We start from the raw sequence: 27,392 nt of genomic DNA, 5'->3' as shown, positions 1-27,392 counted from the left end.
TTGGAGTCTTTGGCCAGGAGGAATTTTATAATACTGTACACAGGACAGCTATTACCCTTCCCTTTATAGTTATGACACGCCCCCCAAATCACAGATAGTGTTGGATGTTCGGTTCCACACTGGCTGTGATTTCTTCCTGGAGTTCTAGGAGAAAACAGAGTTAATAAGACACATGTACCTTTAGACATACTACTGATTATATAAAAACTAACAATATGTTTCATTCCAAGAACAATTGTTAACCAGTTAACTCTGGGAAACTTTCCCGGGAGAGTGCATCAGCCACTTTGTTAGAAGCTCTCGAAATGTGATGTATTTCAAAATCAAAATCTTGGAGAGCTAAACTCCACCGAAGAAGTTTTTTGTTATTTCCTTTGGCGGTATGAAGCCACTGTAGCGCAGCATGGTCTGTTTGTAGTTGGAAATGCCGTCCCCAAACATATGGGCGTAGCTTTTCCAGCGCGTACACAATGGCATAGCATTCCTTTTCGCTGATTGACCAATGGCTTTCCCTCTCAGACAGTTTCTTACTGAGAAATACGACAGGATGGAATTCTTGATCCGGTCCTTCCTGCATTAAAACTGCTCCCACGCCTCGCTCGGACGCATCTGTGGTTACTTGGAATGGTTTGTCAAAGTCTGGGGCCCTTAGCACAGGGTCAGACATGAGTGTTGCCTTAAGCTGGTTAAAGGCCTTTTGACACTCATCAGTCCGCTGAACTGCATTTGGCTGTTTCTTTCTGGTTAGGTCTGTCAGCGGGGCGGCGATTTGGCTGTAGTGGGGTACAAATCGCCTATAATATCCAGCCAAGCCTAAGAAGGATTGGACCTGTTTCTTAGACTTTGGAACCGGCCACTTTTGGATAGCATCCACTTTGGCCTGTAGGGGATTTATAGTTCCTTGACCCACCTGGTGCCCCAGGTAAGTCACTCTGTTTTGGCCTATTTGACACTTTTTAGCCTTAACAGTTAGTCCTGCCTGCTGGATGCGCTCGAAAACTTTTTCCAGGTGCTCCATGTGCTCTGCCCATGAATCAGAAAAAATGGCCACATCATCGAGGTAGGCAACTGCAGATTCTCCCAATCCCGCTAGGAGACCATCTACAAGTCTTTGGAAGGTGGCGGGTGCATTTCACAACCCGAAAGGGAGTACATTGAATTCATACACCCCTGCCTGGGTGACGAAGGCTGACCTTTCCTTAGCGGGTTCATCTAGTGGTACTTGCCAGTACCCCTTGGTTAAGTCCAAAGTAGAGATGAATTGGGCATGTCCCAATTTCTCCAATAGCTCATCTGTGCGTGGCATTGGATAGTTGTCAGGATGAGTTACGCATTTAGCTTACGATAGTCCACGCAAAAGCGTATTTCCCCATCTGGTTTGGGAACTAGAACCACTGGAGATGCCCATGCACTTTTAGAGGGGCGGATTATACCCATCTGTAGCATGTCCTGGATCTCCCTTTGTATAGCAGTTTTGGCATGAGGTGACTCCCGGTAGGGTGGGGTTCTAATAGGGTGAGCATTACCTGTGTCAATGGAGTGGTATGCCCGTTCGGTCCATCCTGGAGTGGCTGAGAAAATTGGTGCAAAGCTTGTGCACAGCTCCTTGATCTGCTGTCGCTGCAGACGTCCAAGGGTCGTGGAGAGGTTCACCTCTTCCACACCACCATCCTTTTTTCCTTCGTAGTAGACACCTTCAGGCCACTCCGTGTCATCTGTTTCCTGGGCTGTAAACTGGCAAACGTTTAATTCTCTGGAATAAAAGGGCTTAAGAGAATTAACATGGTATACCTTAGGCTTTATGTTGGAGGTGGGGGAGGCTATGAGATAGTTAACAGCTCCTAGGCGCTCCTGGACCGTGAATGGTCCTTCCCACGACGCTTCCATTTTATGGGCCTGGAGCGCCTTTAAGACCATGACTTGGTCTCCTACTTTGAAGGACCGTTCTCTGGAATGTTTATCATACCAGGCCTTTTGCTCTTCCTGAGCATTCTTTAGGTTTTCTTTAGCAAGGGCTAAAGAGTGTCGGAGGGTGCTTTGTAGGTTGCTTACAAAGTCTAGAATGTTAGTTCCTGGAGAAGGCGTAAACCCCTCCCATTGCTGCTTCACCAACTGTAATGGCCCCTTAACCTCACGGCCATACACAAGTTCAAATGGTGAAAACCCTAAACTGGGATGTGGTACAGCCCTGTAGGCAAAAAGCAACTGCTGCAACACTAGGTCCCAATCATTGGAGCATTCACTTACAAATTTACGTATCATGGCCCCCAAAGTTCCATTAAACCTCTCCACCAGGCCATTGGTTTCATGATGGTAAGGGGTGGCAACCAAGTGATTCACCCCATGAGCTTCCCACAGGTTTTCCATGGTCCCTGCCAGGAAATTAGTTCCCGAATCTGTAAGGATGTCGGAGGGCCAACCTACCCTGGCAAAAATGTCTGTTAATGCCTGGCACACACTTTTAGCCCTGGTGTTGCTTAAGGGTACTGCTTCCGGCCATCGGGTAGCAAAATCCATGAAAGTCAGAACGTACTGCTTTCCTCTGGGTGTCTTCTTTGGGAAAGGACCCAGAATATCCACAGCTACGCGCTGAAATGGGACCTCAATTATGGGTAGTGGCTGGAGAGGGACTTTAACCTGGTCTTGGGGCTTTCCCACTCGTTGGCACACCTCACAAGACCGGACATATTTAGCAACGTCCTTGCCCATTCCCTCCCAGTGGAAGGACTTCCCCAACCGGTCTTTGGTTCTGTTCACCCCAGAATGGCCACTGGGATGATCATGGGCTAAGCCCAAGAGCTTTACCCGATACTTAGTGGGAACTACCAACTGTCTTTGAGGATGCCAGTCTTCCTGGTGCCCACCAGAAAGAGTCTCCTTGTATAAAAGTCCTTGTTCTATAACAAACCGGGATTGGTTAGAAGAGCTGAGAGGCGGTGGGGTGCTCCGCACCGCCGCCCAAGCTTTCTGAAGGCTGTCATCTGCTTCCTGCTCGGCCTGGAACTGTTCCCTTGATGCTGGAGACATCAGTTCCTCCTTGGACTGTGGACTGGGGCTTGGTCCCTCTGGAAGCGATGCAGGTGCTGGGGCTGTTTCCATTGACTGTGAACCGCTGTCCGCTGGTGCACTATGTGGTATCTCAGGCTCTGGCTGAGCCTCTTGGGTAGGGTTATCTGCTGCTTCTGCCAGTTCAGGCTCGCTGGTGCCCTCTGGCGTTGAAGTTGTAGATGGGTTTGCAAGCGCTGGACTCAGTGCTGGCAATGGTTCTGGTGCTGGTTGCGTTGCCAGTTCCGGTTCTGGGACTGGCTTTGGCTGGGTCTCTGGGATTGGATCCACTACGGCTGTTGCAGTCGTTGGCAGGGGATCCGGTTCCACCATCGTTGGTTGGGTCTCTGGTAACACAGATGGGGCCCTGGTGGACGGCTCAGGAACAGGGATGGGGGTGAAAGCTTGCTTAGCCTGGCTGCGGGTGACTATTCCCACCCTCTTGGCTAGCTTCACATTGTTGGCCAAATCTTCCCCCAGCAGCATGGGAATGGGATAATTGTCATAGACTGCAAAAGTCCACATTCCTGACCAGCCCTTGTACTGGACATGCAACGTGGCTGTAGGCAAGGTTACAGACTGTGACACGAAGAGTTGAATTGTCACTGTAGCCTCCGGGTTGATGAGTTTGGGGTCCACTAGGGATTGGTGGATAGTTGACACTTGAGCCCCAGTGTCCCTCCGAGCGGTAACCTTCTTTCCGCCCACTCTCAAGGTTTCCCTTCGCTCCGAGGGTATGAGAGAGGCATCTGGGTTTGGGGATCTTTGGTGTGATTGGGGTGTAATGAACTGTAATCGGTTGGGGTTCTTGGGGCAGTGAGCCTTTATATGTCCCAGTTCATTACATTTAAAACATCGCCCTGCTAAGGTATCACCGGGACGATGTTGGTTGGTGGAGACTGGTGTGGTGGGGTGAAAAGGCGTCTGGGGTTTCCCTTGGGATGTGGGTGGGGCCTTAGGTTGTCCCCGGTGGTAAGGTTTTGTTTCGGCTTGCCCCTTCTGATATTCGCTCCAACTGCTACTAGTTTTTTTCTTTTCTGCCACCTCCACCCATTTGGCTCCAATCTCCCCCGCCTCAGTTACAGTTTTGGGCTTCCTATCTAGGATGTACCTTTCTATTTCCTCAGGAACACCCTCTAAAAACTGCTCCATTTTTACTAGGGAAAGCAGATCTTCCAGAGATTTAACATTTGCTCCTGATACCCAGGCATCACAATTTTTGTCAATGTGGTAGGCATGACGGGTAAATGACACACCGGGTTTCCACTTTAGGGCTCTGAACCGCCGACGGGCATGCTCGGGTGTTAGCCCCATTCTGAGTCTGGCCTTGTTTTTAAAAAGTTCATAACTGTTCATGTGTTCCTTAGGCATTTCAGCCGCCACCTCTGCTAAGGGTCCACTGAGCTGCGGCCTCAGCTCTACCATGTACTGGTCTGCAGCGATGCTGTATCCAAGGCAGGCCCTTTCAAAATTTTCTAAGAAGGCCTCAGTATCATCGCCTGCCTTGTAGGTGGGGAATTTTCTGGGATGGGAAGTGGTACCTGGAGGGGGGTTGTTAGCATTGGCTGGTGCATCCTGCTTAGCCTTTGCTACTTCCAGTTCATGCTTCCTTTCTTTTTCTCTCTCCTCTATCTCTTTTTCTTTTAGCTCCATCTCTCTCTTGTGAGCCTCCTCTTTGGCTTTCTCTTCTCTGTCTCTCAGCTCTATCTCTTTTTCTTTCAGCTCCATAGCTCTCTTGTGGGCCTCCTCTTTGGCTTTTTCTTCTTTTGTAGTCATTTTCCTGTTTTCTTGTGCTGGGTCACCACCTCTGCAGTTGACTGAAACTGGGAAGCTCTCAGCTCTGGCTGCTGCTGAGTTAACAGAGACTTTCTAACTAGCTACTCCCGAGGATGTAAAAAGAAAAAAAAAAAAAAATTCAGCTTGTAAATTCCCTTTACCTTTGTTTGCCCATTGAACCCTTCTCTTAACAAAGGACCTTGTTAAAAAAAACTTAACACCTCTGCCTTCAGGCAAGGAGAGATAAGATATGCATCTATCTACCTCCAGCTCGGCTTTCCAAGCAGCTAGAAGGAAAAAAAAATCTCACTGGCTTTTGGGTTTAAAATGATCCCATCGCTCTACCACCATGTCAAGGCTGGATCCCCACTTTGAACTTTAGGGTACAAATGTAGGGGCCTGCATGAAAACTTCTAAGCTTAACTACCAGCTTAGCTCTGGTTCGGCTGCCACCATTTCAATGGATTCCATTCCTGGGAAACCTTGAAAAACCTTCACCAAATCCCTGGTGAATACAAATCCAAACCCCTTGGATCTTAAAACAAGGAGAAATTAACCATTCCCCTCCTTCCTCCCACCAACTCCTGGTGAATCAAGATCCAAACCCCTTGGATCTAAAACAAGGAAAAATCAATCAGGTTCTTAAAAAGAAGGCTTTTAATTAAAGAAAAAGGTAAAAATCATCTCTGTAAAATCAGTATGGAAATTAACCTTACAGGGTAATCAAACTTAAAGAGCTCAGAGGACTCCCCTCTAGTCTTAGGTTCAAAGTACAGCAAAGAAAGATAAACACTCTAGTAAAAGGTACATTTACAAGTTGAGAAAAACAAAGGAAAACTAACACGCCTTGCCTGGCTATTTACTTACAAGTTTGAAATAGGAGAGACTTGTTTAGAAAGATGTGGAGAACCTGGATTGATGTCTGGTCCCTCTCAGTCCCGAGAACGAACACACTTTTTAAACAAAGAACACAAACAACAGCCTTCCCCCCCCCCCCCCAAGATTTGAAAGTATCTTGTCCCCTTATTGGTCCTTTAGGTCAGATGCCAGCCAGGTTACCTGAGCTTCTTAACCTTTTACAGGGAAAAGGATTTTGGAGTCTTTGGCCAGGAGGAATTTTATAATACTGTACACAGGACAGCTATTACCCTTCTGTGACGTTATTGATATAATCTGGGACCATATAGATCATTGTTGCAACCAAGGTCCTGTAGTGGCACGCAAATCTTGTATAAAGGGGGTCAAATGGGGTGTCTAAAACAAGGTTATGGTTGGCTGGTTATGATTATGCTGTCTATATGTGTGTATCACTTTTGTAGTTGAAGTTATGAATATTGGCTCTATACTGTCTGTATTTCAAACTTATGCTATGCTTCTGGGTGACATCCCAGACAAACTGGTGTTAGCTCTGCCTAGCCTGCTTGATGGCCCATTAAGGACCATCAGCTATACAATGGACCCATTGAGAGAAGGCAGATACGCCTTGTAACTCAGCAAAGTATGCAGGGACTGGCCCATGTGACTCCAGACTCCATTTTGCTGTAATCTTCCACAGTAAGAACAAAGAGGTTTTCTTACACCTGGAAAAGACTATATAAGGCTGATGCCTCATCTCCATCGCGTCTTCAATCCTGCTTCATACCTCTGGAGGAACTTTGCTACAAGCTGAAGCTTTGAACAAAGGACTGAGGACCCATCCCAGCGGGGGATGTATCCCAGAGACTTGATTTGAACCTGCAGTTTATTCCATCCCTGCTGCAAGCCTGAACCAAGAACTTTGCCATTACTGTATGTAATTGATTCCATTTAACCAATTCTAACTCTCATCTCTATCCTTTTCCTTTTATGAATAAACCTTTAGATTTTAGATTCTAAAGGATTGGCAACAGCGTGATTTGTGGGTAAGATCTGATTTGTATATTGACCTGGGTCTGGGGCTTGGTCCTTTGGGATCAGGAGAACCTTTTTCTTTTACTGGGGTATTGGTTTTCATAACCATTTGTCCCCATAACGAGTGGCACTGGTGGTAATACTGGGAAACTGGAGTGTCTAAGGAGATTGCTTGTGAGACTTGCGGTTAGCCAGTGGGGTGAGACCGAAGTCCTCTTAGTCTGGCTGGTTTGGTTTGCCTTAGAGGTGGAAAGAACCCCAGCCTTGGGCTGTAACTGCCCTATTTGAGCAATTTGTCCTGAGTTGGCACTCTCAGTTGGGTTCCGCCAGAACCGCTTTGTCACAGTGGCGTAGTCGGCAGGATCCACAGAACCAGGTCAATTAAGCTTTGGGTCAGAACCCCACGTTATCCAAATTTGAATTTTGGGATTGAGAGTTTTGTTGGTTAAAGAGCTGCTGCAATGGCTGAGCAAAGAGCATATGAGGGACTTGGCAAAAAAGCCCTGGAAAATTTGTGTTCAGAAAAGAGGATAAGCTTTAGAAAGAAAGCTACAAATCAAGAACTGAGAAATCTGTTAATAGCCAGTGATCAGGGGGCAAGAGCACAGCCCTTACCTGAGGCTGCAGAAGAGGCAGAAAAAATTAGAATGCAAAGGGTGACAAGTCAACTGCAATTTGAGCATGAACAGAAGCTAGCAGATCTTCGATTGCTGGAGAAGCAAAAAGTAGCAGAGTTAGAAAGAGAGAGAGAGAAAGAGGCTGCTCAGAGAGAGAAAGAGGCTGCTCAGAGAGAGAAAGAGGCTGCTGAGAGAGAGAAAGAAGCCGATCAAAGAAAGAAGGAGGCTGATGAGAGAGAAGAGAGAGCTCGTAAGGGGCGTCTAGAGCTGCTCATTGCTGAACAGGAGACGGCCAGACTTCAGCTCCAAGTAATGGAAGAGCGGAGAAAGTCATCCCCACCTGGTACTCCACTTCCCCCCCGCCATGAGAAAAACTGGGAAAGGATGTGTCCCATTTACAACGATACTGAGGATATAGAGGAGTTTTTGTCTACCTTTGAACGCCTCTGCAATCTGTACCAGATCCCTGAGGGTCAGCGAATGCCTGTCCTGCTGACCAGACTGACTGGAAAAGCCAGGGAGGTATTTAATGACTTGGGGGAACAAGAAGCCTTGGATTATGGGCAGTTTAAAGATTCTGTGTTAAGGCGATTCAAGGTTACTCCTGAATCTTACAGAGTTAAATTTAGAGAGTTTAAAATGCCTAAGGATTGTACTTTTGTAGAATGTGCTCATAAGCTGATGGGTTTTGTTAAAAAGTGGGTTGTGGGGGCCAAGGCGCATGGGAGTTTTGAAAAATTGCTGGATTTAATAACTTTGGAACAGTTCTTAGATATTGTGCCTGACCATGTGAGAGCAGCTGTGTGTGACAGGGACCCTGAGTCAGTCCTACGGGCAGCAGAGATTGCGGATGCCCATACCCAAAACAGGGCTCGAGAAGGGTGTAAAACCCCGGGGAAAACTAATCACCATTCTCCCCAGTTCAAGAGGAGGGAGGGATTTAAAGGTAAATCTGTCCCTGACTCTTCTAGAGGAGTTCAAGGGGGCCCGGAGGGTAGGAACTCTCATCCCAGGACGGAACAGGTTACATGCTATCACTGTGGTATGCTGGGCCACATGAGACCAGACTGCCCGACCCTGAAGGGCAGCCCAAAGCCAGCAACCCCAAATGCCACGATAAATGCCAACTCCATTACCCTGAGCACTCAGGCTGAACCAAGCCACAACCGCTCCACCTTAAGTTCAGGTGCAAGCACAGCAGTAGCTAATGTTAACCCCATCGTCTCCAGTGGCATGGGAGGAGGTGATAAGCTCACCAGTTATGTCAGGACTGAGGCATGGCAGGGGAGTGAGAGGTTTATCATGGAGGCAAAGGTCAATGATGTTGAATGCACAGGATGGCGAGACACTGGCTCGGATGTAACTATAGTCAAGGGACATCTGGTAAAGCCGGAGGACATGCTGCCGGGGGAGTGTGTGACGGTAGTGGCGTTATCCGAGTATTCTGTGAACCTGCCAATGGCTAGAATCCACCTGGAGTGGGATGGCTTTAAAGGGGATGTGAAGGCTGCTGTCCGGGATTTGATTCTGGCTGATGTGATGGTAGGAAATAACATATTGGGGGTGCCTGGCCAAGTGAATGTAGTGACCAGGTCTCAGAAAGAATTTGGGGCTGTGGCAGATACCCTGACTGATGGCAGTGAGGGGGGCAGCAAACAGACAGAGAGTGCCTCTCAAGATGGATCAGGTGAGGGTTTGTCTGAAATATCAGAGATGATTCTGAATCCAAACAAAACCCAGAGTGAATTTATTGTGGCTCAGCAGAGTGATGTATCTCTAGAGAGGGCCAGGAATGATGCTCAGAGTCCGGTCCCAGCCTGTGAAGAGAGAGGCAGGTTTTTTATGCAGGATGGGCTGTTGTATAGGGAACCACCTAGGGGAAGGAAGAATTCCCAAGCAGCAGCTCGCAAACAGCTTGTGGTGCCTGAGAGTTACCGCAATGATTTGTTGAAGTTGGCTCATGATAGTCCCTTTGCAGGACATCTGGGTATAGGCAAAACGTGTGACAGGCTAGAGCAGAATTTCTACTGGCCTCACCTTTCGGGGTCAGTGAGAGATTACTGCAGGAGCTGTGAGCTGTGCCAGAAGCGTAAGGGGTTAAGGGGGCCTAGCAAGGTGCCCCTCCAGCCTCTGCCCATTATTGGGGAGGCTTTTGCCAGAGTAGCTGTGGATATTGTGGGGCCACTCCCAAAACCTTCCAGAAATGGGAAGAAATACATCCTGGTGTTGGTAGATTTTGCTACCAGATATCCGGAGGCTGTAGCCTTGGCTAATATCGAGGCAGAGACGGTGGCAGTGGCCTTGTTCTCTATTTTTAGCAGAGTGGGTTTTCCCAAGGAAATATTGTCTGACCGTGGGTCTAACTTTATGTCTGTGGTTTTCAAACAGTTGTGGGAGTTATGCGGGGTGAAGCACCTGAAAGCTGCTCCCTACCACCCCCAGACTAATGGTCTAGTGGAGAGGTTCAATGGAACCCTGAAGTCTATGTTGAAAATGTACGTGGATAGACGCCAGAATGACTGGGATGTTATGCTGCCATATCTATTGTATGCATACAGGAGTGTGCCCCAAGAGTCTACAGGGTTTGCTCCATTTGAACTGCTCTATGGGAGGCAGGTCCGGGGGCCCCTAGATTTGGTTCGTGACTCATGGGAAGGTAATGTGGAGGAGGCAGAGCAGCCGGTGGCCGAGTATGTGGCTCAATTCAAGGAGAGCTTGCAGGAGATGATGAAGTTGGTTGAGCAGAATCTGAAAGAGAGCCAGGATACTCAGAAAGCCTGGTATGACAGAGATGCTAAAGAGAGGGCGTTTGAAATAGGGGACATGGTATTGGTGCTAGATCCTGTCAGGAAGAACAAAATGAAAGATGTTTGGTCTGGACCCATGGAGGTAGTGGAAAGGATTAATGAGGTTACCTATGATGTGAGGAAGCCCCAGGTCCAGGGAAGTGTGCAGACAGTGCATGTGAACAGAATGAAGGCCTACCATGCAAGGGAGGTAAATGTGAACACAATCTGTTATGCTGAGGAAGAGGCAGGATCTGCCCCTTTAATTGACATGGTTGCTGAAAGCCAGGAGGAAACGCCTCTTGAGAGCATTGAGATGGGCGAGGATTTAACCCCCCCTCAAAGAAAGGAACTGCTGATGCTGTTAAGACACCATAAGCGAACATTCTCCAATAGGCCAGGGCTCACAGATAGGATAACACACTCCATTCACACGGTGGGTCCCCGCCCAGCCCCTAGCAGAGCTTACAGGGCCAAGGGAGAGATGCAAAGACAGATCCAGGAAGAGGTGGAAAGCATGTTGACAATGGGAATAATCACCAGATCCCAGAGCCCCTGGGCCTCTCCCATTGTAATGGTGCCAAAAAAGGATAAGACCATGAGGTTTTGCGTGGATTACAGGAAGCTAAATGCTATCACCCAGCCTGACCCTTACCCCACACCCAGAATAGAGGATCTACTGGATACACTGGGAGGGGCAAGGTTTATAAGCACCCTGGACCTGACTAAGGGGTACTGGCAAATACCCCTAGATGCCGAGGCACAAGGAAAATCCGCTTTCATAGTGGAATCGGGCCTATATGAGTTCAAAGTGCTGCCCTTTGGGATGCGAAATTCAGGGGCTACGTTCATGAGACTTATAAATGAGGTCCTACGGGGGTTAGAATCTTTTGCAAGGGCCTATATAGACGACCTGGCCGTATTCAGCAGTTCGTGGCAAGATCACCTGAACCACATAGGGATTGTGCTGCACCGGCTCAGGGAGGCCAATCTAACGGTTAAGGTTTCTAAATGCAGAATGGGAGCTGCTGAGGTGACCTACCTGGGGCACAGGGTGGGCAATGGGCAACTGCGCCCAGAGCCTGTAAAGGTAGAGGCCATTAAAAACTGGCCAACCCCTAGAACTAAAAAGCAGGTCCAATCCTTCATTGGTCTGGCCAACTATTACAGGAGATTTGTGCAGGGATTCAGCGACATTGTTGCTCCCATCACAGACCTGACGAAAAAGGAAAAACCAGACCGGGTGCTATGGACGGAGGCCTGTGAGCAGGGTTTTCAAAGCATAAAGGGCGCTTTGGCCAAAGAGCCTATTTTGGCCAGCCCAGATTTTGAAAAGCCCTTTTTATTATGTACAGACGCTTCCAATATTGGGCTGGGGGCAGTGCTAATGCAAGAGGGGGAAGGAGGGAAGAGACATCCCGTGGCATATCTAAGTAAGAAATTGTCCCCCACTGAGCAAAATTACGCTACCATTGAAAAGGAATGTTATGCCATTGTCTGGGCTGTCAAGCAACTTAAGCCCTATTTGTACAATAAAAAATTCACTGTGTTGAGTGATCATGCCCCTCTGGTCTGGCTGCACAGGGCCAAGGGCAACAACTCCAGGTTGCTGCGTTGGAGTTTAGCCCTTCAGGAGTATGAAATTGATATAGTCCACATAAGGGGAAAGGAAAATATTGTAGCTGATGCATTGACCAGGGTGGAGAGCTCTTAGGATGCAGTCAGTGACGTTTGTGACATCCCTTCCTGCATCAATTTTGCGTTGGGGGTGTGACGTTATTGATATAATCTGGGACCATATAGATCATTGTTGCAACCAAGGTCCTGTAGTGGCACGCAAATCTTGTATAAAGGGGGTCAAATGGGGTGTCTAAAACAAGGTTATGGTTGGCTGGTTATGATTATGCTGTCTATATGTGTGTATCACTTTTGTAGTTGAAGTTATGAATATTGGCTCTATACTGTCTGTATTTCAAACTTATGCTATGCTTCTGGGTGACATCCCAGACAAACTGGTGTTAGCTCTGCCTAGCCTGCTTGATGGCCCATTAAGGACCATCAGCTATACAATGGACCCATTGAGAGAAGGCAGATACGCCTTGTAACTCAGCAAAGTATGCAGGGACTGGCCCATGTGACTCCAGACTCCATTTTGCTGTAATCTTCCACAGTAAGAACAAAGAGGTTTTCTTACACCTGGAAAAGACTATATAAGGCTGATGCCTCATCTCCATCGCGTCTTCAATCCTGCTTCATACCTCTGGAGGAACTTTGCTACAAGCTGAAGCTTTGAACAAAGGACTGAGGACCCATCCCAGCGGGGGATGTATCCCAGAGACTTGATTTGAACCTGCAGTTTATTCCATCCCTGCTGCAAGCCTGAACCAAGAACTTTGCCATTACTGTATGTAATTGATTCCATTTAACCAATTCTAACTCTCATCTCTATCCTTTTCCTTTTATGAATAAACCTTTAGATTTTAGATTCTAAAGGATTGGCAACAGCGTGATTTGTGGGTAAGATCTGATTTGTATATTGACCTGGGTCTGGGGCTTGGTCCTTTGGGATCAGGAGAACCTTTTTCTTTTACTGGGGTATTGGTTTTCATAACCATTTGTCCCCATAACGAGTGGCACTGGTGGTAATACTGGGAAACTGGAGTGTCTAAGGAGATTGCTTGTGAGACTTGCGGTTAGCCAGTGGGGTGAGACCGAAGTCCTCTTAGTCTGGCTGGTTTGGTTTGCCTTAGAGGTGGAAAGAACCCCAGCCTTGGGCTGTAACTGCCCTATTTGAGCAATTTGTCCTGAGTTGGCACTCTCAGTTGGGTTCCGCCAGAACCGCTTTGTCACACCTTCCCTTTATAGTTATGACACAAGCACTAGCTCAAGCTCTGCTTGCCGTCCTTGTAAGACAGTCACGGTCCTCTCCCTGTCCGTCAGAGAGGAAGGCCACACCCTCTCACTGCAATGCTCCTAGCGTGACTCTCTTCACGGGGGGAATTAGCTGACAGTGAATGATCAATAGGTCCAAGCCTGCAGGCCAGGCCAGGCAACAATTGGGTCTGAGAGCCCCAGCTAGGGTGACCAGATGTCCCGATTTTATAGGGATAGTCCCGATTTCTGGGTCTTTTTCTTATATAGGCTCCTATTACCCCCAACCCCCTGTCCCAATTTTTCACATTTGCTGTCTGGTCACCCTAGCCCCAGCTCTCAGCCGGAGCAATGCTTCTGGCCCACAGTCGGGCAGGGCAGCAACAAGTCTAGGTACCACTCCCTCAATCAGGGCGGGAGCGTAATCAGTTAATGGCTCTGGCTTGCAGGCAGGCAGAGCAGTAGGCAGTCTCTGGTGAAAGAGCCAGCTAAACCATCTGGTGTCCTAGCTCAGGCGGGCATCAAAGCAATGCGGGCCGCCTGGCCTAAAGGTGGGGAGGCTGCCACTCCTGATGGTGGGGTGGCAGGAGGGGGTAGGGTTCACAGGCCCACCGCTCCACTGTGTCCCAGCCCAGGGCCCTAACAGTGGCAGACCTGCCACTGGGTCAGCAGGGAAATCTGTCCCCAACACGCTGCCAGCTTGCAGTGAGTAACACAGCTGAACCCTATTCAGCTTCCCTGGGCTCCGTCCTATCCTCCCAGTCCAGGGGTACCTGGCTTGTCATCGGTCTCGCTGGGATAAACCGTGAGTGGCAGCCCCAACAGCTCCTCGGTGTCCCCGGTGTCTGGCAGCTCCGACAGTCCCTCCGGGTTTCTGGCAGTATAGCAGCCTTTGTCAGGTCCGGACCCAGCAACGGGGGGGAGATGACACTACTCAGTTGGAGTAGAGACAGCTCTACTCCAACTGAGCTGCAAGGCCAGCCTTTTATAGTTCCAGTTCCTGTCCCGCCCCTCTGCACGGGGGTTGCGGATATCCTGGTTCTGCCCACCAGGGGGCGGTCGTGGTCCCCTCTCAGTCCATCAGGGAGGGACACCATGCCTTCTAGCTACAGTCCTCTGTTCCTGTGCTTCCTTAGTTTAAACCCCTCTTGGTCCTTTGGCTGCTTTCTTTGTTCTGTGTTTGGTAACTTTCCACTGCTTCGAAAACTACACCCCACTCAGAGGAGATGGGCAAAACCGTTGTTTCTCAGGATGTGGTCACTTCTTAGTGACCAGGGGAGAGAGCAGTTGGGAGTGGCTGGGTAAGAAGACTGCGGACAAGGACTCATGGTACGGGGAAGTGGGAGTGGCTGGGCCAGGATAGTGGGACTGGGCTGCAAAGCTTGAGGAGTGGAGATTGGGACAAGTAAGCAAGGAGAATGCAACTGGGATGAGGAACCAGGGACTGGGGGGAGACAGGACTGGAATGGGGACAGGTTGGAAGGGATGGGGCAGAAGAGGTCAAGCTTGGGTGGAAGAGGCAGAAGAATCTGAGCCGTAGGGCACATGCCCCTCTAGAGCCTGGAATGGAACCTGAGATTCCCGAGTCTCAATCGGAACACAGTTAGCTCAACTGTTTCATGATGTCTTCCGCCTACAATGAGCACACCAATCTCTGTGTTTGTATTGGACCTGGTTGTGCCTCTAGATAAGAAGTTCTAGGGGGCAGAGGAAGTACAGTACAGCACACTACAACTGCAGAATGTTGTGTGGCCATAGCTCGATACACAAACAGTTATGTTACAAGTGACCTATTAAGGTTGCAACATCAAGCACTCAAAAATTAGGCAATGGCAGAATTAAGGTTAGGTGCTTTTGAAATGTTACCCCTTGTCTACATTGGGGCTTTCTCAGCTACATGGGTGCAGCTGACTCGGTGCAGACTTTTAGTAGATGCATTACTCTGGCATAAGGCACTTTTTATACCGGTGCAGCTCAGCAGGGATCACTAGCAGGACGGTCTCTGCCGATTGAAGTCACTGAAACACAGGATTGGGGACTTCAACGGCAGAGTCCAGGGAAGGGTTTAGTGGCCTGCAGCATGCAGGGGGTCAGACCAGATGATCATAATGGTCCCTTCTGACCTTAAAGTCTATGAGTCTATGAGAATCAGCACTATGCAAGAGCCTTGCACCAGTGCAGCTACATTGGTGCAGAAAAACCAAACCCAAGACCCAGCATGCACGAGAGAGAGAGAGAGAGAGAGAGCAGCTCGGCCAAATGTGGTTTCAAGGCAGTATTGCATAGGAGGTGGGGATGGTCGGGAGGTTGTTCCAAACATAGTGTGGGGTACTAAAGAAGACGAAAGGCTGGGAGTCAAAGAGAGAGACAAACAGAGCAGTCAGGAGAGAGTCTGAGCATAAGGAATAAGAGCTGGAGGAAATGGGCTGAAGGACGAAACGGGTGGTGGCGGTGCCGGGAAGATGAGAATGGTGAGCTTGAACATGATGCAGAAAAAGTGACAGTGAAAGGATTTGCAGGAAGGGCGGTGGTCTTAGTTTAGCTCTGAATTTACCTGAATTTGTAGGTTTAAATCAGAGCACTGAAATTATAGTTATTGATGTTATGTTTTAATGCCCCGATACTAAACTGGTGGCCTGGCTAAGCTGTAAAGATGCATCCAAACACACTTCCCAGTTTCTAGGCAGCCTAGGAGGACTGCCGAAGTCTCCCTTTAGAGCCCATCAACATGGCTTTACTCAGCCAGAGGATTGACTGTTGGAGAATATGACACATTTCCTCCCCTGCTTTCAGGGCTGAGCCAGCTCCCCATGAACTCTGAAGAATTCCCAGCTCCTATCCCTGGATATTAACTAGAAATGGGTCCAAGCCACAAAGTCTGGATCCAAAGTCCCAGAGAGTTTGGATCCAGGGTTTTAATTTGGGCCTATCTCTGTTGTTCCTTCTTTTTTTCCCCTTCCAAATGTCTATGTATTAGGCAGAAACACAAAGTGCCAGGAAAGAAAGTGAGTTTTTTATATGATATCAACTGGTTTTACTTACAGATTTGATTAAAACCAAACAAATGAGGGGAAAGAAAACAACCGGGGAGTGAGAAGCAGCCTAAGTAACGGTATGTGACTAGGGTAAGCCAACTGGTGGAAAACCGCTTCTTTCACTCCTGGGAACTCTTTCAAGCTATTGCACTTTTCTCCTGGCTGCATACCAAAGTAATTAGAAAGCATCTCATGCAACATATAGTAAGGAGGATATTGGACATATTGCTGGGCTTGAGAGTTTTATTTTTGTAATAAAAACAGAACAGTCACATTTTGCTATGAAGAACACAGACCACAAGAAAGCCAAAATGGCTGAAAATTGGGCTTTTAGAGGAATTCTATACTATTGAATCTGCTGAGGTTTTGTACTTGCCCTAGATCCCAACCGTGCAATGTACATACATAGGAGTCTATTTGTGTGGTGCATTGAGCCCCACTGGCACCAATGGGGCTCTGCCTATGCCAGGCACTTTGTAAGGTGGATGCTTGAGGCGGTCAAAAAAACCCCCAAACCCTCACAATTTCCACTCCCCTCCCCAACAAACAAAAAACTGCCAAAAGCTGCAGGAAGCTTCAACGTGCTCCCAAGAGGTTTTATTGTAGCACCTGTAAAATCAAACCAACTTAATTTAACATAAACCACATCCCAGACCAAACTCCGCCTTCCCTGAGAATCCCACACTCCGGTTACTGGTTAGTCTGGGGAGTGGGCCTATCACAGAAGGCAGCATTATAACATAGTTCTCCTTTCCCTTTTCTCTTCTAGCACCGTGGTTCCCAGCCTTTGGGGATAGCCATGAGAATCTCTTAGCATTTATATAGCACTGTACAGCCTGACTACACCAGTGCAACTCTGTTCACTTCCATGGCACTGAAGGAGAGTAACTCAGAAGAGAGTTTACTTCTATATTTTCAAAGCATCACCTAAGCAAGCCTTCGCAACAGCCCTATGTGAGAGGGAAGTAAGATGTATTTCCTGCATGGGAGGAAGGCTAAACTTTTCAAATGTGGGGTCCTAAATCCATGTTTTAGGCACCTAGATAAATTGCCTGATTTTGACATGCTGAGCACCCCCAGCTGCCGTTGACTTTGGGTGCTCAATGCTTCAGAAAATCAGGTGCATAAACATGAATTTAGGTGGCTATCTTTAGGCTCCTGTGCTTGAAAATTTTGGCTCAAGTGACTTGTTCTAGGCCAGCGGTGAGTCAGTGACAAGGGCAGGGGTGTATGGTACCTAGTCTAGGGTTACCATACGTCCTCTTTTTCCCGGACATGTCCGGCTTTTCGGCAGTCAAACCCCCGTCTGGGGGGAATTGCCAAAAAGCCGAACATGTCCGGGAAAATGGCGGCTCTGCTCCTCCCCGACTCTTCGGCTCTGTTTAAGAGCCGGGCTGCCCGAACGCTACCGGCTTCGGGCAGCCCCGTGCCTCCAGACCCTGCGCCGCCGGAGCCCGGGAGGGGAAGTGCCCGGCTGGGGGCGCAGGGTCTGGAGGCAGGGGGCTGCCCAAATCCGGTAGCACTCGGGCAGCCCGGCTCTTAAACAGAGCCGAAGAGTCAGGGAGGAGCAGAGCCGCGGCGGCTGGAGGCTCTGCTCCTCTTCGGCTCTGTGTAACTGACACAGTGTCAGTTACACAGAGCCAAAGAGGAGCAGAGCCTCCAGCCGCGGGGGCTCTGCTCCTCTTCGGCTCTGTGTAACTTATACAGTGTAAGTTACGCAGAGCCGCCGGAGCCCCGGAGGGGAAGTGCCCGGCTGGGGGCGCAGGGTCCGGAGGCATAGGGGCTGCCCAAAGCCCGAGCGCTATCGGCTTCACGGTTTGCCGGGCAGCCTCCAGACCCTGTGCCCCCGGCTGGGCGCTTCCCCTCCCAGGCTCCAGCTGCGCTGGGGAAGCGCAGGGTCTGGGGGCTGCCCGGGAAACCGTGAAGCTGGTAGCACTGGGGCAGCCCTTTCCCCCTGGCTGGGAGTGGGAGGGAGGAGGGGGCGGAGCTAGGGTGGGGAAATGGGCGGGGCCAGGGCCCATGGAGGGTCCTCTTTTTTTATTTATGAGATATGGTAACCCTAACCTAGTCCCATGCACAATCCACTAATACGTGCTGCCTCTCTGCTGAATCTACTTGCCAGACAGGGCCGGCTTTAGGCCAATTCAACCAATTCCCCTGAATCGGGCCCCACCCCTAAGAGGGCCCCACGCCCAAGGCCCGGTACTGGGGTGGCCCGGCTTCCCCAGGGAGCAATTTAAAGGGCCTGGGGCTCCCAGCAGGGGCTGGGAGCCCCAGGCCCTATAAATTGCCACCAGAGCCCCACTGCTGGAGCCCTGGGGTAGGGCTGCGGGGCTCTGGGGGCTATTTAAAAAGTCCGGGGCTTCCGTTGCTTCTACCACCCCGGCCCTTTAAATAGCCACTGGAGCCCCACTGCTTCCCCAGGGCTCACGCGGCTATTTAAAGGGCCAGGGTGGTAGAAGCAGGAGAGCCCTGGGCCCTTTAAATAGCTGTCAGAGCCCTGGGATAGCGGGGGGCTATGGGGGCTATTTAAAGGGCTGGGGCTCCAGCTGCCTCTGCTGCCCTGGTCCTTTAAATAGCCGCCAGAGCCCCGCCGCTTCCCCAGGCTCCCTCGGCTATTTACAGGGAATTTAAAAATTCCTCCCGGGAAAATACGGATGTATGGTAACCCTATTGGTACAAAAAATGCATACTGTGGCATATCCCTTAAATCAGAACTTTTTATAGGGAACCGGTTGCTAAGAAATGAAAGGCTTTTTTTTTTTAAGTCATCCCTGCCGGGGCCCCGCCGAAAGTGTTTGAATTGGGCCCCGCACTGCCTAAAGCCGGCCCTGTTGCCAGATCCCAAATCGGCAGAGCTCCTCTGAATTAAATGGGCCAGGTCCCAAGCTGGTGTAAATTGGCAAGTGATGCTGAAGTCAATGGGGTTGTTCCTCAGCATCGCTCCACTGAAATCAGCTGATGATCTGGCCCAATTTGTAATAGTTTACTGGCCTAAGATGTACCAGCCAGTGCCCACCATTCAGTTCCTATCAATGGCATATGAGCTATTCCAAACCTCAGCCTGGGATCAGTTTGTGCTCTGCTGCGAATTAGATCATTCGCTGAATGGGAGGCATGTAATGGTGGGGGCCAAGACTCACCATTTTTGTAGGGGAGAGAGACCGCCTAGTGCAGGGGTGGCCAACCTGAGCCTGAGAAGGAGCCAGAATTTACCAATGTACATTGCCAAAGAGCCACAGAAATATGTCAGCAGCCCCACATCAGCTCCCCCCCACTCCCAGTGCCTCCCATCCACCAGCAGCACTGCCAATCAGCGCCTTCCCTTCCCTCCTCATCATGTTTTGTGGTGTGCAGGAGGCTCTGGGGGTGAGGGGGAAAAGCGAGGGAACCGCAGGCTATGGGGAGGGGGCAGGAAGGGATGGAGTGGGGGCAGAGCCTGTAGCAGAACCAGGGGTTGAGCAGTGAGCAGCCCCCCCCCCCCCCCTCGGCACATTGGAAAGTTGGGGCCCGTAGCTCCAGCCCTGGAGTCGGTGCCTGTACAAGGAGCTGCGTATTAACTTCTGAAGAGCCGCATGTGGCTCCAGAGCCACAGCTTGGCCACCCCTGGCCTAGTGTATCAGCCACAAAAGCCTGCAGTTCCAGTTTCTAAACAGCAGGAAATCTCTGCTCTGGCACCCATCCCTGGGTGCCATCAGGTAGGCGTATAGTAGTTACATTGCATCAGAAATAATACCCCTGCAATCTGATAGAACAAACAGGCCTTTTGAAACCAAACCCCCTTTTTAAGTAGTGGTGGTGGAAACATTAAGTTCCTGTTTTGTTCATGTCACTCGAGTCCCAGTGCTGCAGGAGTTAAATTACTCCCGCCCCAGCAGAGGCAGAATGTATCCTGTTTTATGTTTACATTAAGTATCCAGACGCTGGGCTGTATGTTTGACCCGTTTTTCAAGACAACACCTCATAGAACGTACAGCACGTATTTGCAGGGCTGAGAACACCGAGCCTGCTGACTTCACTTCCAAAGCCTGGCAGTTATCATTCAAAACCACCTCCCCTTTTGTTAAGACACAGCCTTCCCTGTTCTCAGGTTCATTTCTACTTGGCTGCTATTGAGACAGCATGGCTGTTCAGCTCTTTGCTTTGACCTTTCCCCTACTTTCAAGCTATAGACGCAGTACATTTGCTTTGGTAGCATTTACAGGAGTCACATGTCACATTTGACCTGTGACCCTTTTATTTGTAACTCTCTCATGTCTCTGCATCTGGAAAGCTTAGCTTGGAGTGCCTGAGCTATCCAACAGACCTGCCAGCCAGTATAGTTTTCCTATTTCAGCCTGCAGGGTAATTCACTCCATGTTTCTTGTAACTATGTTATGAAAATAGTGGGATCATTCTTGAATATGCTGCTCATTGGTTTTGGGACGTAACTTGAAGCCAAGATAATAAATATTGCACTAGATGCTGTTCAGAATAATGGATTACAACAGCGGTTCTCAAACTTTAGCAGCCCAAGGACCCCCATTTTGATTTAAAATTTTTTGTGGACCTCAAGCCAGCTTCTAATTTTCCCCAGGGGTGCTCAACCTCTGCTCAGCCCCAGGCCCTGCCCCGCCCCTACTCCACCCCTTCCCCCATGGCCCCACCCCACCTCTTCCCACCTTGATTAATTTCTGTGCTTTATTTTCAGAGGTGATGTGAAAGCCCACATACACTTCATGTGAGAGCTGGAGGCACCATGCAAAAAAACCCACATTTGATGGTGTCAGGTTTGTGTGGTCAGTGAATGGATGATGTCATGAACAATCCCATCCTGACGCCCGGCACCTTGCAATTGTGCGACGTAATGGAGATGACAGTGCTGCACTAAGGGGAAACTATGCCCCCTGGTTGCAAGGAGAAGGGGAGGATCCTGGAGAAAATGTTAACCAAAGGGTATGAAAAAGCGAACAGTGCAAACTAGCTGTGTGGCATACAGGACCGGCTCTACTGTTTTTGCCGCCCCAAGGAGAGCGCCGAATTGCCGCTCCGGATGGCAGAGGCAGTCCATGTGCCGTTAGGGCGGCACGCGCGTTTCCGTGGTGGCAGCAATTCGGCAGCAGCTTCTGTCTTCAGCCGGAAGACAGAAGCCGCCAAATTGCCGCCGTGGGCAGCTGAACATAGAGGCTGCCGCCAAATTTCCGCCACCACGGAATGCGCGTGCCGCCCTAACGGCACACGAACTGCCCCCCCTCCCCCCCCCCCATGGCAGCAATTCGGCGCTCTGCTTGGGGCAACAAAAACACACGGACTGCCGTCCCTTGCAGATTGCCGCCCCAAGCAATCTGCTTGGAATGCTGGTGCCTGGAGCCGGCCCTGGTGACGTATCACTAACCATGTTGAGTCCTGACCGCGATCACTGGTGATCCCCAGGGGAGCTCCGCCCAGCTCATTGTATTTTATTGTTTCTTCTGGACTATTTTGTAAGCTGTTTTGGGCTGTCAAATAGTAGCTCATCTTGTGACTCAGAGGCCACATACCGCTTTTGCTCTATGCAGTCTTCATGGATGTGAAGGCCAGAAGGCCATTCTGATTATGGGGGCTGACCAACTGCATAACACAAGCCATAGATTTCACTCGGTGGTGCCTACATCTTATTCTCATTGACATCAGGAGAAAGACATCGTGTGGCCTCCACAGGGATTCTCAAACTGTGCTCCAGAGAGCACTCCCATGTGGTGCGCAGAGCTGTCTGTCACAGTTCTTATTCTTCAAAGTGACTCTTCCTGCTAGCTGTAACCTAGTCCAGAGCTCGGAGAGCCTGCTTCTGATAATGTCACTCACATTCAGACACACCTTACTCCACAAGTGAGCTCATTGATAATGGGACACTGGTAAAGTAAGGAACTTATGAGTAAGAGTATCAAAATCTGGCCCACATGGTTTACAGAGGCTCTTCTGACCAAAGAAATACCCTGCTTGGTTACTGCCCATCTCATTTGGCAATGTGTTGGGTGGTTTGATGATTACATTTCTCACTTTAAAATTGGGTGCGGGTAGGAACCACAAGCACCCAAAAAAGATAGAGCCATGAGAAATTAGAATGGAGGGAACTACATGTAACAAAAGGAGAAACCGTGCTTACGTATGTCAAGTCCTGTACCCAGGGAGAGGAAGTGAGGTGGAGGTAACCCATCATATTAAACTGCATTGTTGTTGTTTTTTAAATTTTGTCCTTTTGTAATATTGTCCTCATATCACGTTTTCATGTAACCAACAGTTGCCAGAGTGCTGGTGTGAAATCAGAAGCTGGGAAATCTGTCAGAATCTCTATCATGAGTTAGTGCATATAAAAATAGTGCTGTACAGGAAAGTAGTGCAAAAAGCACCACTTACGGTATTATGGTATTTACTGATCCCCTCTACAAATGATCCAGGCCCAGGGCTTTCAGGCAATAAGAAGAATTTTGCCATCTCTTCACTGAGGTTTCTGAGAACCAAGCTGAAGTGGATCTTTTGGTTCGTATAAAGAGATATCTCCCCTTGTAAGTATTCTCACACTTCTTATCAAACTGTCTGTACTGGGCTATCTTGATTATCACTTCAAAAGTTTTTTTTCTCTTACTTAATTGGCCTCTCAGAGTTGGTAAGACAACTCCCACCTGTTCATGCTCTCTGTATGTGTGTATATATATCTCCTCAATATTTATTCCACTCTATATGCATCCGAAGAAGTGGGCTGTAGTCCATGAAAGCTTATGCTCTAATAAATTTGTTAGTCTGTAAGGTGCCACAAGTACTCCTGTTCTTTTTGTGGATACAGACTAACACGGCTGCTACTCTGAAACCTATAAAGAGATTGTTACCCCTTTTGACCCGTGTTGTTAACCAAATTTGGGGTCTTGTGGGTTATGTCTTTTAAGAGGAGAAAAATGATCATGGAGTTATGTATGTCTTTGATGCAATCCTATTTATTTACAAAGAATGTACATAAAGTCTTGTTCACCTGAACACAGTAGGGCTTAAACAGGAGACAGTTTCTTTGCTCACAGTTCCACGTCTCTTTCCAGTCAGCACTCTTCCCAAAAGCTCTCTCCCTCTCTCGTGGCCTTTTCTCAGAGTCACATTACACATGCTTCTCTGGGTGTGTGTCAGGCTTCCTTGCTGCCTCCTGTGTGTGCTTCTGTGGTGTTTCTGCTCACTCTCACACACCTGCAATCAAATCAAATCCCCTGCACCTATGTTTTTTATCAGATGCCTGGGAAATGCCATTACCCAGGCTTGCTTGTGCTCTGATGGTGGTTTTCCATTGTATTAGCTTTCCCTAAACAAAGGAGCATTTAATTATTCCCTCATTTTAGCCAGAATGGAAGGTGCCTATCACGCCCAACAGCTTCGATGCAGCAGTGTGATGCCCCCCACCCCCAGCATTACAATCTGACCCCAGTGTTTTGAACAAGCTGGGTGAAACCTCTGTTAGTGGGGGTAGAGGGGAGTAATATGGCCACAGCAAGCTTGCACTACAATCATATGATGTAGTAGATGTGAAGTTTGAATTGGGATAAATCAACATGTGTTTGAGCACCTCTGGATTTGGCCCCACAAGCAGTCCTAAGAAACATCTGACAGAGTTGTTTATTGGAGATGTAACAATGAAGTAAATGTGCCCAGGGGGCAGATTGTATGGGCAGGAGTAGGCTCAATGCTATCCAAAGGGACTCCAAGATTAATGCAGCCAAGCACCAGAAGCGGTAAATAGTCACAGAGTTTATTATTTTTAAACTGTAACGCATCAGTGTTAACAGGCGGGTTTGGTTGTCACTAAAACAAGAAATTGAAGATTAGTTAATGCTCATAAAAAGAAGAACAGGAGTACTTGTGGCACCTTAGAGACTAACAAATTTATTAGAGCATAAGCTTTCGTGGACTACAGCCCACTTGCATCCGAAGAAGTGGGCTGTAGTCCACGAAAGCTTATGCTCTAATAAATTTGTTAGTCTCTAAGGTGCCACAAGTCCTCCTGTTCTTCTTTGATTCTATATGCATCCGAAGAAGTGGGCTGTAGTCCACGAAAGCTTATGCTCTAATAAATTTGTTAGTCTCTAAGGTGCCACAAGTCCTCCTGTTCTTCTTTTTGCGGATACAGACTAACACGGCTGCTACTCTGAAACTTTTCATTAATGCTCATAGAATTTGAAGGGCCAAAATTCACCCAGTCAATGAACAGTTTGTGGTATTGTCTGTGTGGAAGGGACCAAATCACCTTATAATCACCACTGTCTTGTGCACTGCAAGGGTGACTTAAGAAATACAAGCTCAGATGGACTCAAGGTCTTTTTAATAAACAGTAAACAAAATTCTGCTTTAGATCCACATGGTAGATCTTAGCATCAACAATGTGCTCTCCCTACAGTTGTAGATCTTACACAAGTGTTCTCATCTCAATGGAAGGGAGATCTGCATGGAGTGGGAGGACACATGTTGTAGTTGACGTTTTCCATGAGGTTCTGAGGACAGAGTTTTTCTTAGACTTTCTGTCTTGTCCCCGCTGTCCTCAGCATAGCCTCTTTGCTCTCGCATTCTCCAAAGGGACTTCCCTGGCATAGTGCCTCCTTGGGGTTTTTCAGCTCCCTTCATGCTTGCCATTGTCCTTTTCAGCTGCAGTGGAAGATGATTATTTTTGGTGTGGCTCCTTCTTAGCTTTAAATTTCTGCTACAAGAAACCCGAGAGGGGGAAACATTCCTAGGGCTGGGGGGAGCAGTGGAAGAACAAAGTGATGTTAATTTCTCTACCCCCATAGAACTAGGAGAGCAGAAAAGAGAGAGAATGATGGGAAGCTTGAAGGCTAGGGGAAGTGGAGCAGAGAAGAGCAAGACAACTAGGACTTTGTGGGGAGAATACGGAATGCAGGAGGGAGGCTGGGGCATTCACAGTGTGACGCATGGCTAGAAAGGGTTAAACATCCTGCAAAATAAATGGCTCATATTCAACCCTTAAAGACATGTGGGGCGATAATGTTTGTGTTTTTGCATATTTACATGTATATGGGTAACGGTAAACAATGTAATCAACAGTCCCTGTCTATGCTGTATTCTGATAATTCAGAGATCAAAAGAACATCCTAGCATTTAAATGAATTGTAAACATGGGATAGCTCTCAGAGTAGCAGCCGTGTTAGTCTGTATCCGCAAAAAGAACAGGACTGTAGTCCACGAAAGCTTATGCTCTAATAAATTTGTTAGTCTCTAAGGTGCCACAAGTACTCCTGTTCTTTTTATGGGATAGCTCTGTATTCATTTCTCTTTGAAATGTATAGCAAATAATCTGTGAATGGTGGAAGAACAAGTCAATTGCCTTATATTAATTCGTATAGCTAAGTATGGGTGATGGAGCTCCTTCAAAGTCATCCTAATTACCTTTAGTTCCCAGAGGAATTCCAACTTGTCAAAGAGGACATGAAATTGTATAAAAGATCCTTGAGTCCTGATTCTTTTCATCTCAGATCTGCTTAAGCTTTCATGCACGAGAAGCGTAAGTCACAAGGACTGAGATCCCAGTTCTAACTGCAATATAAACATTGGACTATAACCTGTGGACTATTTCTGAAAGAACTCTTTGAAACTACAAAGCTCACGATCTCTGCTATGAATCTGAATCTTAAGAATTGAACTCATGTCTGTACATATATTGATCTTTTAATCATACTCTCGCTCTTTTGTTTTCTAATACATTTTAGTTTAGTTAATAAGAATTGGCTGTAGCATGTATTTGGGTAAGATCTGGAATATTCAATAACCTGGGAGATTGTGTGTGTGATCCTTTGGGATTGATAGAACCTTTTCTTTTATACGATGAAATAAGATTTTCAGAAATCATCATATTTGGCTTAGGTACCTGGATGGAGGCCTGAGGCTGGATCACTTTAAGGGAACTGTGTCATTTGGACTTCTGAGTAACCAGTAAGGTATTAAAGAAGCTGTTTTATGCTGGCTTGGTAAATCTAAGTATTGGAATATCCACCAGCTTTTTGGGGATTGCCCCATTCTTTGCAGTTCACCCTAATTGAGTGACCACAGCTGCCCCCCACTGGGACTCCAGTCACACATGGACAGGAGGATAAGGGGAAATGAATCATTAGTGGGGTGGCAGGGGCAGACAACAGGATCAGAACACCAATGAAGTAGTAGGTAGCCAAGCATCGCCCAACAGGATGTGAGAGATGGAGAGAGGAACACAAGGCTTAAAGTGGTCTGGGTATTGTACACCTGATCCAAAAGAACAAGAAAGGCAATTTTCCATCGTGGTTCTTGGAATAGGTTGAGAGACCTCTTTGTTCAGCCAAGAAGAACCCATTTCTAAGGAGGGATGTAGGGGAGACCGCCCTGAGTGTGCTCACTACCATCGTCTGAGGTTGTTTAATGCTGTGGGAAAAACTAGGAAGTGGGGAGAACGCTGTGTTTTTTTACCTGTGCACAGTGTCTGGATGCTGATCCCACCATGCAGTGATCCACAGGCACTCTGTGTAATGTGAGAGAGCAGGACTTGCTAGGAGTTTGAACAAACTAAAATGGGTGTCAAAACAAATGGCCTGTGTAAGTTTCCTTGCAATAACTCATGTGGGAAGGATGAATTGCCCAGCTATTTGAGCACATATGAACCTTGACCAGGAAACAGGCCAAAGACAACTAAACAAAAAGCAGATAAGAGCCTGGGATCAAACACATCCACGGTTTAGAGAGCCGTGAGCTCAGTGACAGCCAAACAGACCAAACAAGATGAGGGACCAAATTCAGCCCTCCGATAAGCAACTGTCCTCGGCAGAGTTGCACCCTTTTACACCAAGGATGAATTTGGCCCTATAGTGTTTGAATTGGCATCCCACGCCAGTCACTAAAATTAAATCAGAGAGAAAGTAACCTGGAGTCTGTTGCGGAAGCAGCAAAGTATAGCTGTGTATCCTTAGCATCCATATAAACCATTGCCTGTGTACAATTGGCAGGAGCAACCCTGCCCCATCAGGGTGACTCAACATTAGGGTTACCATTCGTCCGGATTCCCCCGGACATGTCCGGCTTTTAGAGTTAAAAATAGCGTCCGGGGGGAATCTGTAAATGTCCAGACTTCCCCCCCCCATGCAGAGCCCGCACTGCTGACAGGGCAGCCGGCCGGATGGTGCCACTTAGATGGGGCTCCAACAGCCAGAGAGAGCCCCTCCTCCGCTTCCCCTGCAGCAGAGATCACTCCCTCCCTCCCTGCATTCGCAGATCACCAGCCGGCCGCTCGCACCGACAGTCTGGAGCTCCTCCCCCTGCTCCTCCTCCCTGGCACGCTGGTCTGAGCGGCAGGATAAGGGAGCCAGGGGGTCGGAGAAGGGGCAGGGAGGTTCTGGAGG

The 27,392-nt window shown here is 48.4% G+C and overlaps 1 protein-coding gene across 1 annotated transcript; it reads right to left on the bottom strand.

Annotated features, from left to right (window-relative positions):
- Positions 1-1,590: 1,590 nt before the first annotated feature.
- LOC135982199 (uncharacterized) lies at positions 1,591-4,933 on the bottom strand. The gene is made up of 2 exons (XM_065587715.1): positions 2,425-4,933; positions 1,591-1,753 (listed from the first exon to the last, which is right to left on the bottom strand). Exons 1-2 carry the CDS (start codon positions 4,819-4,821, stop codon positions 1,712-1,714), a joined length of 2,439 nt encoding a protein of 812 aa, XP_065443787.1. The 5' UTR covers positions 4,822-4,933; the 3' UTR covers positions 1,591-1,711.
- Positions 4,934-27,392: the final 22,459 nt, after the last annotated feature.

This window comes from Chrysemys picta, chromosome 3 (genome assembly GCF_011386835.1).
Source record: "Chrysemys picta bellii isolate R12L10 chromosome 3, ASM1138683v2, whole genome shotgun sequence".
Taxonomy (NCBI): domain Eukaryota; kingdom Metazoa; phylum Chordata; order Testudines; family Emydidae; genus Chrysemys; species Chrysemys picta.
Note: the sequence above shows the minus strand (reverse complement) of the source record. Positions and strands in the feature narration are given on the sequence as shown.